The 15,814-nt window shown below is 50.9% G+C and overlaps 2 protein-coding genes across 2 annotated transcripts in view; one reads left to right on the forward strand and one right to left on the reverse strand.

Annotated features, from left to right (window-relative positions):
* The window catches only part of MYO19 (myosin XIX), a 35,963-nt gene extending 27,146 nt beyond the window's left edge, over positions 1-8,817 (forward strand). Inside the window, exons 20-25 of the mRNA XM_063146418.1 lie at positions 601-710; positions 4,098-4,270; positions 5,667-5,796; positions 6,732-6,817; positions 7,442-7,750; positions 8,367-8,817. Of these exons, the coding sequence (XP_063002488.1) occupies positions 601-710; positions 4,098-4,270; positions 5,667-5,796; positions 6,732-6,817; positions 7,442-7,750; positions 8,367-8,495 (937 nt within the window). The 3' untranslated portion in view covers positions 8,496-8,817. The remainder of the gene's footprint in view (positions 1-600; positions 711-4,097; positions 4,271-5,666; positions 5,797-6,731; positions 6,818-7,441; positions 7,751-8,366) is intronic.
* Positions 8,818-9,676: 859 nt separating this feature from the next.
* ZNHIT3 (zinc finger HIT-type containing 3) lies at positions 9,677-15,551 on the reverse strand. Its single transcript, XM_063146420.1, has 5 exons — positions 15,457-15,551; positions 14,266-14,297; positions 12,781-12,864; positions 11,168-11,245; positions 9,677-10,308 (listed from the first exon to the last, which is right to left on the reverse strand). Exons 1-5 carry the CDS (start codon positions 15,549-15,551, stop codon positions 10,118-10,120), a joined length of 480 nt encoding a protein of 159 aa, XP_063002490.1. The 3' UTR covers positions 9,677-10,117.
* Between the last annotated feature and the right edge of the window lie 263 nt (positions 15,552-15,814).

Genomic DNA, 15,814 nt, shown 5'->3' on the forward strand with positions numbered 1-15,814 from the left:
GTTTGTCCCTCATTGACCAGGCTTCCCTCCAGTCCTCTTGGAACTGGGTTGTACCGCTTCATGCCGTCGGTGGGAGACAACTGTACTGGAATGCCTTCCCCACATTCAAAACATAAAACAAACCCCCTGCCATAAAACCCTCCAAACCTAGCACGTAAACGTCATAGAGTAGCCCTTTCCCTGTTGTGGACGCCAGGTCCAAAAAGTAAAGGTGGTTGGATTTTTTAGTTTTAGTTTCCCCTTGAACCCTTTCAGACACACGCCCTGAATCGCCACTTGGGTGGGGGGGCGAGGTATTTGGGGATGTTGGAATGTGTTCAGAGGAGAGGATTAACACATCTGTGACACGCACGCCTCGAAAATCACCCCACATGGCAATTAAGCAGAAATCAGAATCTTCCATTGGTGCGAGGAGAAAGATCCGGGGCTCTAGGAACTAGTTTCGGGGGACCGGGCTCCATGAGGCCCTCTCTAACAACGCCTCCTGCAGTAGGATTTCTGGACACGTTTCTGGTGTGTTTGGATTCTACCTGCTTTAACTGTACAATTAGCACCGCTTAGGGCTGACTCCCCCTTCCCCCCTCTCGTTTGGCTGGACAGGCTCTCCTTCAAAAGCTTCCTAGACCGTTACGAGGTGCTGAAGAAATCTGGTCGGCCACCGTCCAAAGCCGCGGGCCAGGAAAACGGCTTGCCCCCCTTTCTGGGCAACGGTACGTTCTGTAACAGAGCGTCTTTCCCTAGAATACGCCTGGAATTAACCGATCTTTCTGGCTTGCTGCATTCAACCCGTCTGTACTACGCTATCAAATTCCCCCGTTATAAAACTTCTGTCCTCCTCTTTTGACTTTCTGATATACTTGTGATCCTGGGGATGGCAGGAAAAGTAAAGAACCCGGTGTGGAGTGTAGGGTTCAGTTAACTCAGCAACTCTTGAAGTCCGTGGAGGGAGAGGTAACCTAGCCATGCTTTTTTTTTAAAAAAAGATAGCTATTTATGGGTGGCTCTTTGTGCCAGAATGTGAGGATAGATGTTCGTTGGCATTGCTTAGCTGGATGGACCGCCTTAAGCATGTATCTAAGAACATCAGAGGAGCCCTGCTGGATCAGACCAAGGGTCCATCTAGTCCAGCACTCTGTTCACACAGTGGTTGACCAGGGACCCACAAGCAACAGCACCCTCCCACCCATGTTCCCCAACCGATGCACACAGGCTTCCGGCCTCAGATACTGGAGGTAGCGCATAAGCATGTGGACTAGTAGCCATAGATCGCCTTCTCCTCCAAGGATATCTGGGGGAGTTGCAGAAAAGGGCAACCGAATGCCGGCCAACTCCCTGACAAGGAGTCTTCGCATTTTGAGCTTTTGAACTGAGAAAAGCAGCGTGTAAGAGACGAAACGTGGTGGAGGTGGGTATCATTAGTGCCTGGCGTGGATAAAGTGGGTGCAGAAAGGGTCCCCACCCCCACCCTTGCTCTTAAGTTTTAGAACCAAGGGGGTCATCCCAAAAAGCTGAAGGGTGAGAGATTCTGGATAGAGCAAAGGAAGGACTTCTTCACACAGCGCAGAGTGAAACTATGGAACTCGCTACCACAAGATGTGACGGCGGCCACACATTTGGATGGCTTTATTTATTTATTTGTTTGTTTGTTACATTTATATGCCGCCCCATAGCCAAAGCTCTCTGGGCGGTTTACGAAAGTTAAAAACGGTAAACGTTAAAAGTATACAAAATTTAAAAACATAAAAACAACAGTATCCATTTAAAAGAGGCTTTGAAAGAGGGTTGGATAAATTCCTGGAGGAGGAAAAGGCGATCAATCCTGATGGCTAGATGCTACCTCCAGTAATCAGAAGCAGTAAGCCTGAGTGCACCAGTTGCTGGGGAACATGGGCAGGAGGGTGCTGTTGCACTCCTGTCCTGCTTGTGCGTTTCCACTGGGGGAACCGAATGCTTAGGCAGAGAAGCCTTTGACCTGAGCCAGGAGGGCTCTTCAGTTGATGTTATCGGGGCACAAGTTCCTAGCCCTCATGACTGTGTATATGTGTTTGAAAGCAAGCGGACAATGGGTGCAGGAATCTCAGCAGCTCGTAACATTTACAGTGCTGTGGAGGAGGGGGGGTTCCTTACCCCCACCCCACCCCAATAGCTTTTAAGGACAAAATGGATTATGCAAACGGAGCGAACAGAGCTTCATTTACATGGGTGGCAGGATTTGGTTTCGCTTGTCATGGAAATGAATTAGGTGGTCATAGTTTTTTTTTGTTTTAACGGAGGGTATGTAAGACTCTGGACTTTGAGGAAACGGTTGCATTTCTCTCCCCCACCCCCCTCCATTTTATTTTTTCTTTTCCATAAATTCTGCTTCATGTACTCTCTGCACGTGTGCGTCCAAGGTCTTCCCAACTCGGTCTTCCTGGCTCTCCTTGGATTCTTCTTCCGCTAACTCTGCTTCTCTCTGCGGGACTCTCTCTTCCGAGCAACGAGCCTTGCTGCTCTCTCTTTGCTCTAGTAGAACCGGACCAGCCCGGAGAGGTAAGCTTAGCTGAGATGCCCAGGGATGGCAACACCCGGCCACTTGTTGAAGGGCTGCTCCTGTTCATGTGCAAAGTGGGAATGTGTGTGATTTTTTTTGAAAACTAGAAATGGTTCCTTTTCGTTCTTCTGCACCATCTGTTAATTCAACAGTTCGCACAACACGCTAACCCACCCTCAGTGGTTGAGCGTGGGTTGTTCTGAACCGTGGGTTGTCGTGTTGTCTGAATGCAGCCCCTTTTCCACAGGGTGGGTTATTGCGTTGTCTGAATGCAGCCAGGGTGGCTCATTAGGTGAGATCCTAGTGATATAGGGTGGGATACAATTTTTTTAAAATAAATTAACCCTGCAGGGTGACTTGTTAACCACCTTCTACAACCCAACTATACACCAAGGTAGCTTGTTCGAGAAAATAAGCCACTAACTCACAGCTCAACAAACAACCCTGAGTGTGCCTCAGCATCTTGTGTGAACAGCCCCTCCGTGTGGCAGGAGGTAAAAGCCGCTATGGGGAAGAGCTACAGGGGTCAGTACAGTGGGGTGAGGATTCAGCAGCCCCCTGCCTGAGAGAGACTGTGTGGTGTAGTGGCTAGAGCAGGAGCAGGGGAACCATTGGCCCTTCCAAATGCTGTTGGACTCAAAGTGCCATCAGCCCCGGCCGGAATGACCAAATGAGTCAGAGAACATGAAAGTTTATTTTATTTACTGAATAGATTTATTTACACCGCTTTCCAGATCTAAAGAACACATCTCTAAGTGGTTGAGAGAGCAATGATTAAAGCACACAATAATAAATGCAAAGACGTTTATAAACACCCTGGAGAGCCAGTGTGGTGGCTAAAGTGTTGGACTGGGTGTCGGGAGATCCGAGTTCTAGTCTCCCCACTTAGCCCTGGAAGCCCGCTGGGTGACTTTGGGACAGTCACAGACTCTCAGCCCAGCCTACCTCACAGGGTTGTTTGTTGTGAGGATAAAATGGGGAGGAGGAGGATTATGAACACCGCCTTGGATACCTTGGAGGAAAAAAGGCGGCATGTAAATGCAATAATAAATCAATCAATAAACTCAAAACGTTATAATTAAGAAACGGGACCGGGCAGACCCAGGTTCCAATCTGTGCTTGGCCATGGAGTGTTCAATGGGTCACTCTCTCTTGGCCTGGCCTACCTCGCAGGGTTGTGTTACGGATTAAATAAGGGGAAGAGAATTGCTCACAATCTCCTCGGAGGAGAAGTAGCATGTAAAAAAAATTTAATACGTTGGATCCAGATTTAAGCGGGACCGACTGTGTTGGCAGAACTGGTCTTCCTGCCTCCCCTCGGCAGCCTCTTGCAGAAGGCAGATACCGAATCGAACCCCCGATTTTAGAATAAATAAAAGCCCCCCTTCGATGCGTTTAAATCTCCCCGCTCCTCATGCTCTACACTTTTCAAGATCCGGGCCTGCCTTCATATCGTGTCATTTGGCCCTTGCTCTGAGGACATCCTTGTATTTGGCTGCAAATCTGTAACGCTTGCGTTTCGGTAAATTCTTTTAAAATTAGCTGCGATTTATTTATTTCTCAGGCTGGACAACAGCTCCTTCCGTGGAAGAGGAAGGCGACGCTTTACGCTGTGTGGCTCAGGGCATCCTTTGGCAACTGTGCCTCGGCGTGCCGGCCCTCAACCCTGCAAAAAGCAAACCCGGGATCACGCCAGCATACTGCGGCAAAACCAAAGTATTTCTGACCAACCCCACGGTAAGAGACGCCCGGTGGGTTTTGGAGCGGGGAAACTGTTTTGTTCAGCGCTTGGGGTCACCGTGAGCCTTGCGGTAAATAGGAGCCCGTGTCTGGTGCGGTTCTACCGCAGCACACTCCGTGCTCAGAAATCGGATCTTTTCTTAAAGACAATCAAGTTTCTAGCCCTTATGGCTGCAAAGAAAGGCTCAAAAGTGCGTGGGCCAGTTCATTGATTGCATTTCTGTACTGCCCAATAGTCAAAGCTCTCTGAGCGCTAGACAAAGATTAAAAAACGTTAAAAGGACAGTGCCATGCAGAATATAAAAACAGTTTAGCTACAGACTTGTAAACAGAGCAGACACGCAGACAGCATCCCATGACTCGATTGAAAACCTTATCCAAATGCCAGGAAGCAGAAGGAGGACTTAACCTGGCTCCGAAAAGAGAACAATGTTGGTGCCCGGTGGGCCTCGCTGGGGCGTTAATTCCATATGTCAGGGGGGGGCACCTCTGAGAAGGCCCTCTCCCTCGTTGGCATATTCTGAGCCTCCCTTGCAGGAGGCATTTAGAGGAGGGCTTTAGAGAATGAGCCTACTGTATGGGTAGGTTCATGTTGGGAGAGGCCTCCTATCAGATGTTGCAGTCCTGAGCCCTGTAAGGCTTTATAGGTCACCATCATGTCCGGTAAAATCTCACAAATCCGAGAGGAACTGAACTGGCCGGGCTTCAGCGGTCACCAGAGCACTCAGTCCCTCCCCCTGGGATCCCAATTTGTCTTTGATCCGCGTTGCGTTTCAGACGGGTCACAGAAACCGGCGCAGGGCGCTTCTCGCAGACTACGCACCAACCTGTTCCAAATTGGATTTTAGAAAGAAAAAAGAGTTGCGTAGCTGCGCCTTCAAAAGAATGTAGCGACGAACAAACCCCAAACTTCAAAGCGCTCAGAGGGAACTGCTTCTTGGTAAAGGCAGAATTGAGCGAGGGGGGGGGTATGTAACCCTTTCCTTCCCCAACTTGTGGGGGTCGAAAGAGTTGCCGTCTACATTAAGTGCATCGTTCCTTCTATTTCTGATGTGCAGGTGGTGAGTGCCGTTCATTATTTAGCCAAATCGGTACCATCCATCACAAGAGGGGAGGTTTGGGGGGAACCCTACAGTTTGCAGCAGTGCCCCCCTCAAACTTTAGTACAGGACCCAGCATTCTGGGGGTGGTGTAGTAAATTGCCTCCTGTTGCATTCAATCAGGAGGAGGAAAGTTAAAGCAGCAGAGCCACACTGGCTGTTGCATGTGGGCGGTTGTGTGTAAGGCGTCCTCTGTCAGTGGTTGGCTTTTGGAAAAAGATCCTTGATTCTGGGAAAAAGGGCCTGGCCGGAACCAACCCCAACAGGGAGGATTCTTTTCTCGCCCTTTGCAGTTGGAGCTACTGGAAGCTCGGCGAACCGGCGTCTTATCGGAGAAAGCGTCCTGCATCCAGCGTTGCTGGCGACGGTTTAAGAGGCGGGAGCTGGCGAAGCAGAGGCGCTCTGCCACCGTCATCCAATCAGGTGAGGGGAGAATGAAGTGGGCGGAGCAGGCCCTTCTGGACTAGATGGACAAATGTGGCATGTGGCCATTTCCTGCGTATAGCCGAGGGGAGGGAGGCGTAGCTTAGCGGTGGGGGGTACCTGCTTTGCACGGCGAAGGTCCCAGTTTAAATCCCCAGCACCTTCCAGTGATTAAAAGATCTTGACAGGAAAAGCCTTTCTCTGCTTGAGGCAAGGTGGACACAGAGTCAAACCAGGTCTAATGTCCCTATGGCTGGGTTTGCGCACCACGTTAACCCACGCTCTGTGGCTGGGCGTGGGTTGTTTGTTGAATCGTGGGGTTGGCGTGCCGTCTGAACGCAGCATGTTTTCTGCAGGGTGGGTTAGCGTGTCGTCTGAACGCAAGCCCTGGCTTGTTAATGACGCGGTTTGGCTTGCTAACCACCCTCAGCAACAAATCATGGATTCTCAAGAAGGCTCATTCAAGAAAAACAAGCCACGCTACTTGGTTAGCAAGCAACCCTGGCGACTTTCAGGCAACGCACTAAGCCAAGGTTGAGCGAACAACCCACACAGCACGGCATGTCGTGTGAACAGTCTCCCTGTGGTTGAGTGTGGTTTATTGTTGAACGTGGATTGTTCGTTGAACCGTGGCTTAGCAGGTTGTCTGAACCTAGGACATTTTCCACAGGTTGGTTTGTTATCCATACAGTGTGGCTTATTTTTCCTCAAACAAGCCACCTTGAGGACCCATGATTTGTTATGTTGTTCAGGATGGTTAACGAGGGACCCTACAGAAAAAGGCCTGGATTCAGACAACATGCTAACCCACGGTTCAACAGACAACCTACACTCAAACACTGAGTGTGGCTTACTGTGTTGTGTGAACCCAGACCCTGCCCTGCTCTTGCCAATGCTATTTCCGTAATGCAATTTCCCCTCTCCTTTGTCATCAGCTGTTCGCTCGTGGCTAGCCCGGGAACGTTTCCAGAGGCTGCGAAAGGCCGCTACGGTTATCAAAAGGGCTTGGAAGAAGTGGAAGGTGAGAAAGCAGTGTTTGGCCAGGCAAGGAATCTTCCTGGCAACTTTTTGAAAAACGGAAACCAGGCCTGTGTACTCGCAAGAAAATAAAAGAGCATAGAATGTAGTGTTGAGTACAGATTTCTACAACCCAAGAATCTCAAGATTACTTTTTCTATGTTTGCCTTGTTTTAACTTTCCAGTCCTCACCGCTGTCAAATCCTTGAAAGCATATGAATAATGCTTGGTGAAATCTCAAATGCTGAGTAAGATTTCTGGGCGTCCGAGGGTGAGGTTTTATGGCAGGTGTCCCACATCGCTGACAGGATTAATACGCTACACCCAATTGTGGGCCAACGCAAATGCAGTACATTTCAACGAACTTGTAAATTATTCCTCGGTTTTTACTATTTGCAGAATCTAGTTCTGCTTCTTTTACTCGTGGGGGTGGTGCGTGCCCTCTTCCCTTTCAATTTTCTTGAAACGTATGCCCAAAAACTGGGTGTACCTTTCTGAAGGGTATTAATACCGTCAGTGACGTGGGTTGCCCAGGAAATTTAGAATTGGAAACCTTCCAGTGGCCTAAATTGACTGGGATCTAATTTTAGCATGTTTGTTAAAGTACTTTCCCTCCACCTCTCTATAGGCCAAGATGGATGTACTCGCTGCAGAGGAATTAGATGACACTGAAGGGAAGCCCCTCTCCTCGTTCCCTGGGGCCACCGTTGCCTCAAGCCGGACTCGTCGTGAATTGGAAAAATCGCAGCCACGGAGCGCCATCATCCAGTTCTGGCCCCTTGGGCTTGTCCTTGCAAGCGGCCCTGCAACCATGGGCAGTTTCCAGAGAGACCTCGCCCTCCTGACGTGCCTCCAAGTCCTACAGAAGAATGACTTTTACGAGCCAGGCACCAAGCCGCCCACGCACGGCATCACCTCCATCAGAGCACTCCCGCAGGTAAGAGGCACGCGCTGTTGCGTTCCCCCAGCCTGCGAAGCGCTTCAGCCAGGGAGAGGGGTGATTAACCTCAAATCTGGGTGTGTGTTTCTAATTGTCTCCTGGAGTTCCCCGTATGACCTGCCCATCGTTCAGTGGGTCCCAGCTCGTGTGCCTTCCCCCCCCCCCCACATTCTCAGAGGTTAAAATGCCTCCTCAAGGCCTCAATTGGCCCCCGTCAGAGCTTTAAGCCAAAAGATGCCGGCATTTTGGCCCTTCCCCCTTCCGCCCTGCCCACCAGTGGAACACAGCCTCCCCCCCCCCCAACAGCTTCTCCAAAATTGAATGCATCCCTTTGGCCTGAAAGTGGTTCAACATCCCTTGAACTAAGGACACTGGACAAGAAAGCCAGGGAGCTGCCAGTTAAAAAACACACAAGTCAGTGAGAAATTCACCCCCTTGGATGACTTGTGGGGGCGTGGCTAATAAATGCCCCCCGCCCAACTGCCATCTCTTTGAACCAGGGTTCAAGTTAGTGGACTCTTAAGGTTGTAGTAAAAAACAAAATAAATGGCTCTTGCAGCCTGCCCGAAACACCCAAATCCAAAAACTAACGCAGGTCTGTTTTTCTGCCCAGGGCTCCGTCAAGTTCCGTTGCAGGAAGTCGCCGCTGCTTTACACGGAAATGAGGCCGCACAGCCACGGCTGCGCTGTGACCGGGTTCAACCAGATCCTTCTCGACCACCACCAGCGCCTCTCTGCTTGACCGGGCACTTTATCCATCAAAGTATTTATTGCACTCTTACCTCCCTTTCTCAGCCAAAGAAAATCCGCTGGACGCTTTTTCTGCCGCGGCGTTTTAATGCCCTTTTCTTCTGGAACGGTTTAGATCAGCCGGATTTCTCACCCCGGGGTCATCCAGGTGTTTTGGATTCCAACTCCCATCAGGCCCAGCCGATGCCCAGGAATGCTGGGAGTTGCAGTCCATCACATCTGGAGGGTGACAGGTTGAGGACGGCTGGTGTACAGTGTCAAAAAGTTCTAGTCCCCACTCGGCCATGAAGCTGCCTGGGTGACTTTCGGCCGGTCGCTGACTCTCAGCCCAACCTACCTCACAGGGTTGTTGCGCAGACAAAACGGAGGATCGTGTATGTCCTGCCTCTTTTCCCTATCGCGTGGACCAGAGGGGCTCCTGTCTGTATTTAACCTTCTGTTCTCTTAGAGCCATCAGAATTTGGAAGCAAATCCTATTTAAACCAGTGGGGTTTAGAGGCCAAGTCCTTACACTTCAGGGAGCTGGATCTAGGATCTGCCTGATTTTCAGGGATTCCACCCCCCCCTCCCCAATGTCAGAGTTCACCCCATTAGCAGAACCCACCGAGTTGCAATTTAGCCTTCTAAAGGGACTAGAGATGCTGATAAGAGTCCACATCCAGAAAGCAAGATGCAGCAGGATCCAACCCAAATCCTAAGCAGGGATGTACAAGAACGTCGTTCCGGTGCACAACCGACTCCAAGCACAGTTGGTGGGGACTGGGTGCCGTTCCCCAAACTTGTGACTGAAAGCGCACACACACACACGGGAAACGCGGCATTTTCACACTTTAGCCTATGAGGCAGGAGTGCGCATTTTGGATTTGCACTTCAAAAAGAACGTGCGTTTTCCCAGATTGGGGGGGGGGGATGAAGAGAAATGAGCTTCAAGGAGGAATTCAGAAAACCCCACCCCTAATGACGAGTCTACCTGAATGTGCGAAGCAGAGAGTCCTCCCATTCTAAAGGAAAATGCCACAGGATGGTCACAGAGCATAACCAAAGTTCCTTCTTTAATATTGTGAAAACTCTAGTCACCACTTTCAAAGTTTCTCTACTGCGATACAGCAGGGTCATTCTTGAGGCAAGGACAGGGGGAACCCCCAAACCTGTTGCTTTTCTCAAAACCCGTTTCACGGATTCCTCTTGGGCAAGATGCAGCCGTTACACCCAAAGAGTCATTCAAAAGTTTCAACAGGTAAACGCCACCGCTCCCGGCCAGGGTGGGCGAGGCAGAAGAGTCGTCGTACAAGTCTTTTAGGTCAGCAGTTTGTATCCGGTGGATTCTGGTTGCACACAACTGGGTGATTTTCTACAAATAAACTTCTGTTCTATTAAACCTGGTGTCGTTGGTTTTGTTTCCCCCAGTGCCACTTGGAGTGCAACCCCTATCATTCCCAGCCAGCATGGCCAATGATGGGAGTTGTAGTCTGAGACATCAGAAGGGCACCAGGTTGCAAAAAATCCATCCTAGGAACTTACCTTGGATACCCAGCGCTTAGTGAGAAGGGACGGAGGCCCCACATGTCTGCCTGCACGGCCTCCCTCGTCCTCGACCGGTTCCCAAGCCCAATTTCAATCCAGGAGTTCGTTCTCCTCCTCAGGCGGCTCGACCGTCCGCAGGCAGCAGTCTGCAAACTCCACGAAGAGCGGCTCCTGCATGTACTTTTTCAGGGCAGCGCTCTTGTCTTCGGCCCGGTCGACGTCGAGAAGCAACGCCCGCAGGTGGGGGTTGAGCAGGATGCCTTTGAGTTCTTCTGATTCACCTGGGTTTTAGGAAAGGAAAGAAGGAGGGGAAGGTAACGTCAAGGAACAGGCAGACGTTTCCTGGCCCCTGAGTTCGATCATGCAAATATCGTCTCTGTAACAGCAACTGTGCGTCTCCCATCCTAGCTGTCCCCGAAGTGGTCTTTGGGACTACAACCCCCAGCATTCCTATCCTGACCAATGGCCCTGCTGTCCATCAGGGCTGATGGGAATTGAAGCCCAAGACACCTGGAAGGCAGCGGGTTGGGAGAAAAGTCTGTTGTATCTTATAAAGCAGAACAACACATTACAAGGAAAGCCCTTCTCCTTGTAGGGCACATTCTCTTGGGCATGACCCGACCTCCTTGGAGGCTCTGTGCTGAGTGGACATGGTAGCAAGCGGCCAATCTTTCCACCCTCTGGAGCCTGCCCTGGGAAGATGTTTTGGGGGTAACATCTCCCTGTAAGAACTGGATGTCTGAATTCACAGATGACCACAAATACACAGTCCATTTGACAGCTGGTTGGCGTGCTGGACTAGACGGACCCTTGGTCTGATCCAGCCGGGCTCTTCTGATGCTCTTACAAGCAGGATATAGATGCAACAGCACCCTCCTGCCCATGTTCCCCAGCAACTGGTGTCTATAGGCTTACCGCCTCTGATATTGGAGGTAGCACATAGCCATCAGGACTAGTAGGCATTGAGCGCCTTCTCTTCCAGGCATTTATCCAGCCCCCTTTTAAAGCCATCCAAATGGGTGCCCATCAACGCATCGTGTGGCTAGTGAGTTTCCTAACAGTAATATGTTTTTGTACACACACACACACACACACACACATAAACCCAGAGAACACTGCATTTTAAACCAGGGAGCTTACTTAAGAGCTGAAGTTTGTCGAAAGGCACCTTGTCGTCGTCGTCTTCTGTCAAAATGTCGTCCACGGACCACGGGCTTCCTAAGAGAAAACAGAGGGGGTGGGAATAGTGCTAAATAAAGAGGTAGAACGGCGCTTAAATCCTGTATCCTGCCATCCTGTTGCAGAAAATAAAAACTCACTGTAGTAGTGCTCTGCAATGGAATGTAGGCCAATAGGTTTTTTTTGGCCTACTGACTCCCCGACTCCAAGCAGCTGGTCGTCCCGCTTAGCCAGAACAACCCTCAATAAATTTGCACCACCTCTGAATCGGTACCAGCGTTGTACGGCCCTGCTCCTATATAAAGGGGATGCCAACTCTGAACTACCGTATTTCTTCAATTCTAAGACGCACTTTCCCCCCCATATAAACATCTTTAAAAACAGGGTGCGTCTTAGAATCTCAGGCATGTCTTAGGGTTTTTTTTTCTGTTGGTGGTACTGAAATTAGTGTGCGTCTTACAATCGAAGAAATACGGTAGCATCACGTTGGTACCCAATGGCTATTGCTCCTGGGATTTTATTTTGTGGAGGGTGCCCGCCCCTGACCTGCCATGCTTTGAGGTGTACGAGAATTGGACTATCAGGGCAATAGAATTCAAAGACACTCACCCTTCTTTATTTTAAAAAAATGTTCCTAGTCCTCATGTTTGTGGGATTGCATCTGCAGATACGTTGGCTGTCAAAGGTGCCGACAGCAGCTCAGCGGCCCGTACGGCCTTTCAGAGACGTCACACCAGCCTTACCACAAGTGTAACGCACCCTCTGCTCCCCATGCAACTGTTTGCCTTGCAAAATTCAATAGAGACAGAAAAATCCTGCAAAAAGTTTTATAAGGAAATCCACACGGATTCAGGGGAGCGTGAAATAAAGCACGCCGACCGAGCGCTTCACCTGAACGTAGAACCGTGATGGAGGTATTTCTACCCCACTGCAAAATGTAAGCAGCAACTGGACAAACGCGTTTCCTCGCTGCACATTTTTAATTATTATCATGATTTCTGTGATACCAAAACGGAAACCTTTTCGTCGCAGTTCGGGGTGCGAAACAGGTCTTTTGTTCCAGAGAGGACCAAAAACCTTCCCCTCCCCCGCGCTATGCAAAGTCTAGCTTTTGCTTGTCTCCCAATCACAATAAATACATATTTTTGGACACGGCAGTGTTTTGTGATCTAGCCGATTTCAGAAAAGAATCGGGCAAATGCAGGGTCAATCTGTCATGGCTATTAGCAGGGCTATATGTTACCTCTAGGATCCGAGGCAGTATGCCTATGTATACACCAGTCGCTGGGGAACATGGGCAGGAGGGTGCTGTGGCTCTCCTGTCCTGATCGTGGGATTCCCAGGGGAGCGTCTGGTTGAGGGGAACAATCTACTAGCCTAGATGGACTTTTGCCCTCATCCAGCAAAGCCAAAACTCCTTCCCTTGACATCAGCCAATCGGCTCTTCTCTGGCCGACTTCAGCCCCGGTGCCCTCTGGATGTGCTAGACTACAATCCCCATCGCTCCCAGCCAGCTGCTCTGGTTCATCAACCCCCATTCGTTTTAACAATCAAGTTGGAATCGCAGGAAATACCTTCAGCATCCCTCCGAGCATCACAGGAAGCTTCTGTCGTCTTTGCAGGCTGCGGAACCGGAACGATTTGGGCCACACATTGTTCTGTTCAAATTCAACAGGCATCTCGTTATTCACTCCGAGCCAGCAAGGTTAAGGTTCGGGATCAAAGGGGGGGCCTGTTTTGTGGTGGCCCCTCCAAATTGCCTGCACACGGAACCTCTCCCCCAGACTCACACATGATCCTCTGTTTACACAGGGGAAGGAAAGGCTGCACAATCCGTGCACTGACTAAGAGCCGATATGAGCAAAGAGATAACGCAGGCACTAGGAAACTGCTAGTTCAAACTCCTGCAAGCTCATAGAATCATAGAATAGCAGAGTTGGAAGGGGCCTCTAAGGCCATGGAGTCCAACCCCCTGCTCAATGCAGGAATCCACCCTAAAGCTTCCCTGACAGATGGTTGTCCATGATATGAGACAGATTGAAACCAGCCACGGCTCACTCTGGGTTCACACAACACACTAACCCACACTCAGTAGCTGAGAATGGGTTATTTTTTTAACGATGGGTTGTTTGTTGAACCGTGGGTTAGCATGTTGTTCAAACCCAAGATATTTTCCGCAGGGTAGCTTGCTAACAATGCAAGGTGGCTTATATTCTCTAAACAAGCCTCCTTGGAGAAACCATGGTTTGTTGTTGGCTTGTTCAGGGTGCTGAACAAGCCACACTGCACAGTTAACAAGCCCCCCTGGGGAAAATGTCCTGGGTTCAGACAACACGCTAAGTCACAGTTCAACAAACAATTCACGGTTCAAAACAACCCATACTCAATCACTGAGTGTGGGTTAGTGTGTTGTGTGAACCCAGCCTGTGTCCTGGGAAATAAAGACAGTGCCCTTCAAATTTCAAAATTCCCGCTCAGAGTTAACTCACTGCTACTATTCATTTATTATTTAATTCAAGAAATAATTTTTCTTAAAAGCTGTTCTTTGGTTATTGTTACTTGTCCCACCCCTGTTACAAAGCTACTCAAGTCAGCGTACATGCCTCCCCTCCGAATTCATCCTCACAACAGCCCTGCGAAGAAGGTACAGTCGAGAGTCTTTGGGGCAGGACAGAGATTCGAACACGGGTCCCCGCAGTTTACATCCAACACCAAGCAAGCACAAGTGTGAGAGATCTAACCGTGAACGTGTCAGACTTGGGACTAGGAGAGACCCGGGTTCAAATCCTCACTCGGCTTTGGGCCAGTCTCTCCGAACAGCTCTTGGTCCTTTGGCTGATGGGTGGGATCAAAAGCACACAGGCAAACGCTAAACGCGCCCTAAAAATCCCATGGTGGATTAAACGCCCCACGCAAGCGAGAAGCAGAATGCTAGGCACTGTCGACTCCGTCGTAAGTCCCGCGGAGTTCCATGGGGCTCACCCCCAGGTTAGAGGCTATGGGGACAGGACTGCAGGCTACGTAATATCTTGCGGGGAGGAGAAAGAACATCCGCCTACCTTTGTGCTTCTTGTAGCAGGGCACCGAACAACTGAAAGTGACAAGAGAGGATGCATTATATTTTTCTAAACGCAGATAAAAAGGAAGAATGAATCGGTTTCAAGCCGTGACCTGGAAGATCCCTCCCTTAAACCCCTGGTTGGTAGGACCCGATGGTGCTCGATCACTAGCGAGGAGGGGGATGTGTTCTACTCTGCACGTGGGCAGAGGCACTCTTGTTACTGCCTTACACATTGGGAGGGCTGAGCCCCCCTGGTGTGGACAGGAGCTGGGTCGAAGGCCCGGGACCCCAGGGGAAAGAGACACGAAGGTATGTAGGGACCAGGGATGAAAACCCACAATTTAAACCCGCCATTATCTGGATCAGCCTTCCTCAACCAGGGGCGCTCCAGATGTGTTGGACTGCAACTCCCAGAATGCCCCAGCTGGGGCATTCTGGGAGATGCAGTCCAACACATCTGGAGCGCCCCAGGTTGAGGAAGGCTGATCTGGATGATCGAAAGAAACTGCACCCTTCCAGTCCCAGGAAGGCTGCCTCCCTAGGCACTGTTTACCTGTGAGTCAAGGGCCATCAAACACAACGGGCTTACTTCTGAGTAAACATGCATAGGCTCGCGGTGCAGGTTTTGGGGGGGGGGGGCAAGACTCCTTTACGCGAGTCCAAAGGGGTTTAAAAAGCGATAGAAAGCGGAAGCCCCACCCCCACCCCCCTGGCCGAGGTGGGCCAGAGCCGCTCCGATTATGGGATGGGCCTCCCTGGGGTGAGGGCGCCTCTGAGCATACACAGAGACCCCTGTGAAAGCGCCTTTGATCAAACAGTGAGCCACTTCCGTCCCTGAGCGGACACAGAGAGCCCTTCCTTTAGAGGCACGCCAACTTCTCTGAGCTTACAGAGTCCTTCCCAGCACAGCAGCCCATCTGAGCATACACAGAGAGCCCCTTCCCTCCCTGGGCGGAATCCCCTCCGAGCATACACAGAGAGCCCCTCCCGCCCCTGCACGAAAACCCCTCTGAGCATACACAGAGAGCCCCTCCCGCCCCTGCACGAAAACCCCTCTGAGCATACATAGAGAGCCCCTCCCGCCCCTGCACGAAAACCCCTCTGAGCATACACAGAGAGCCCCTCCCGCCCCTGCACGAAAACCCCTCTGAGCATACACAGAGAGCCCCCCCCCCGCTTCCGGACTCACTATCTCTCCCTGCAGCCCGGGCAGCGGTACTTGGCGGCGCTGGGGCCGCTTCCCCCGCAGGCGACGCAGCAGCGGCCTCCGCTCGCCCTCTGCATGGCTGCCGACCCGGCTTCCCGGCGCCTCCACGTGGCCGCCCGCTTCCTGGGCGGGGCTCCGGATCGCCCAGACCCACTCAGCCGAGCGCCTCCCACCGGAGCCCGACGGCGCTCGATTGCTAAGGCTGCAGGATCCCTGCGCGCGTGTGCGCTGGCCGGGGAATGCTGGGAGTTGTAGGACTCCCCCACTGTCTAAACATGCATTGGATTGTAGGTCTTTTTGTGTCTAAACATGCATTGGATTGTAGGGATTTTTGTGTCTA

Source organism: Elgaria multicarinata, chromosome 22 (genome assembly GCF_023053635.1).
Source record: "Elgaria multicarinata webbii isolate HBS135686 ecotype San Diego chromosome 22, rElgMul1.1.pri, whole genome shotgun sequence".
Lineage (NCBI taxonomy): Eukaryota > Metazoa > Chordata > Lepidosauria > Squamata > Anguidae > Elgaria > Elgaria multicarinata.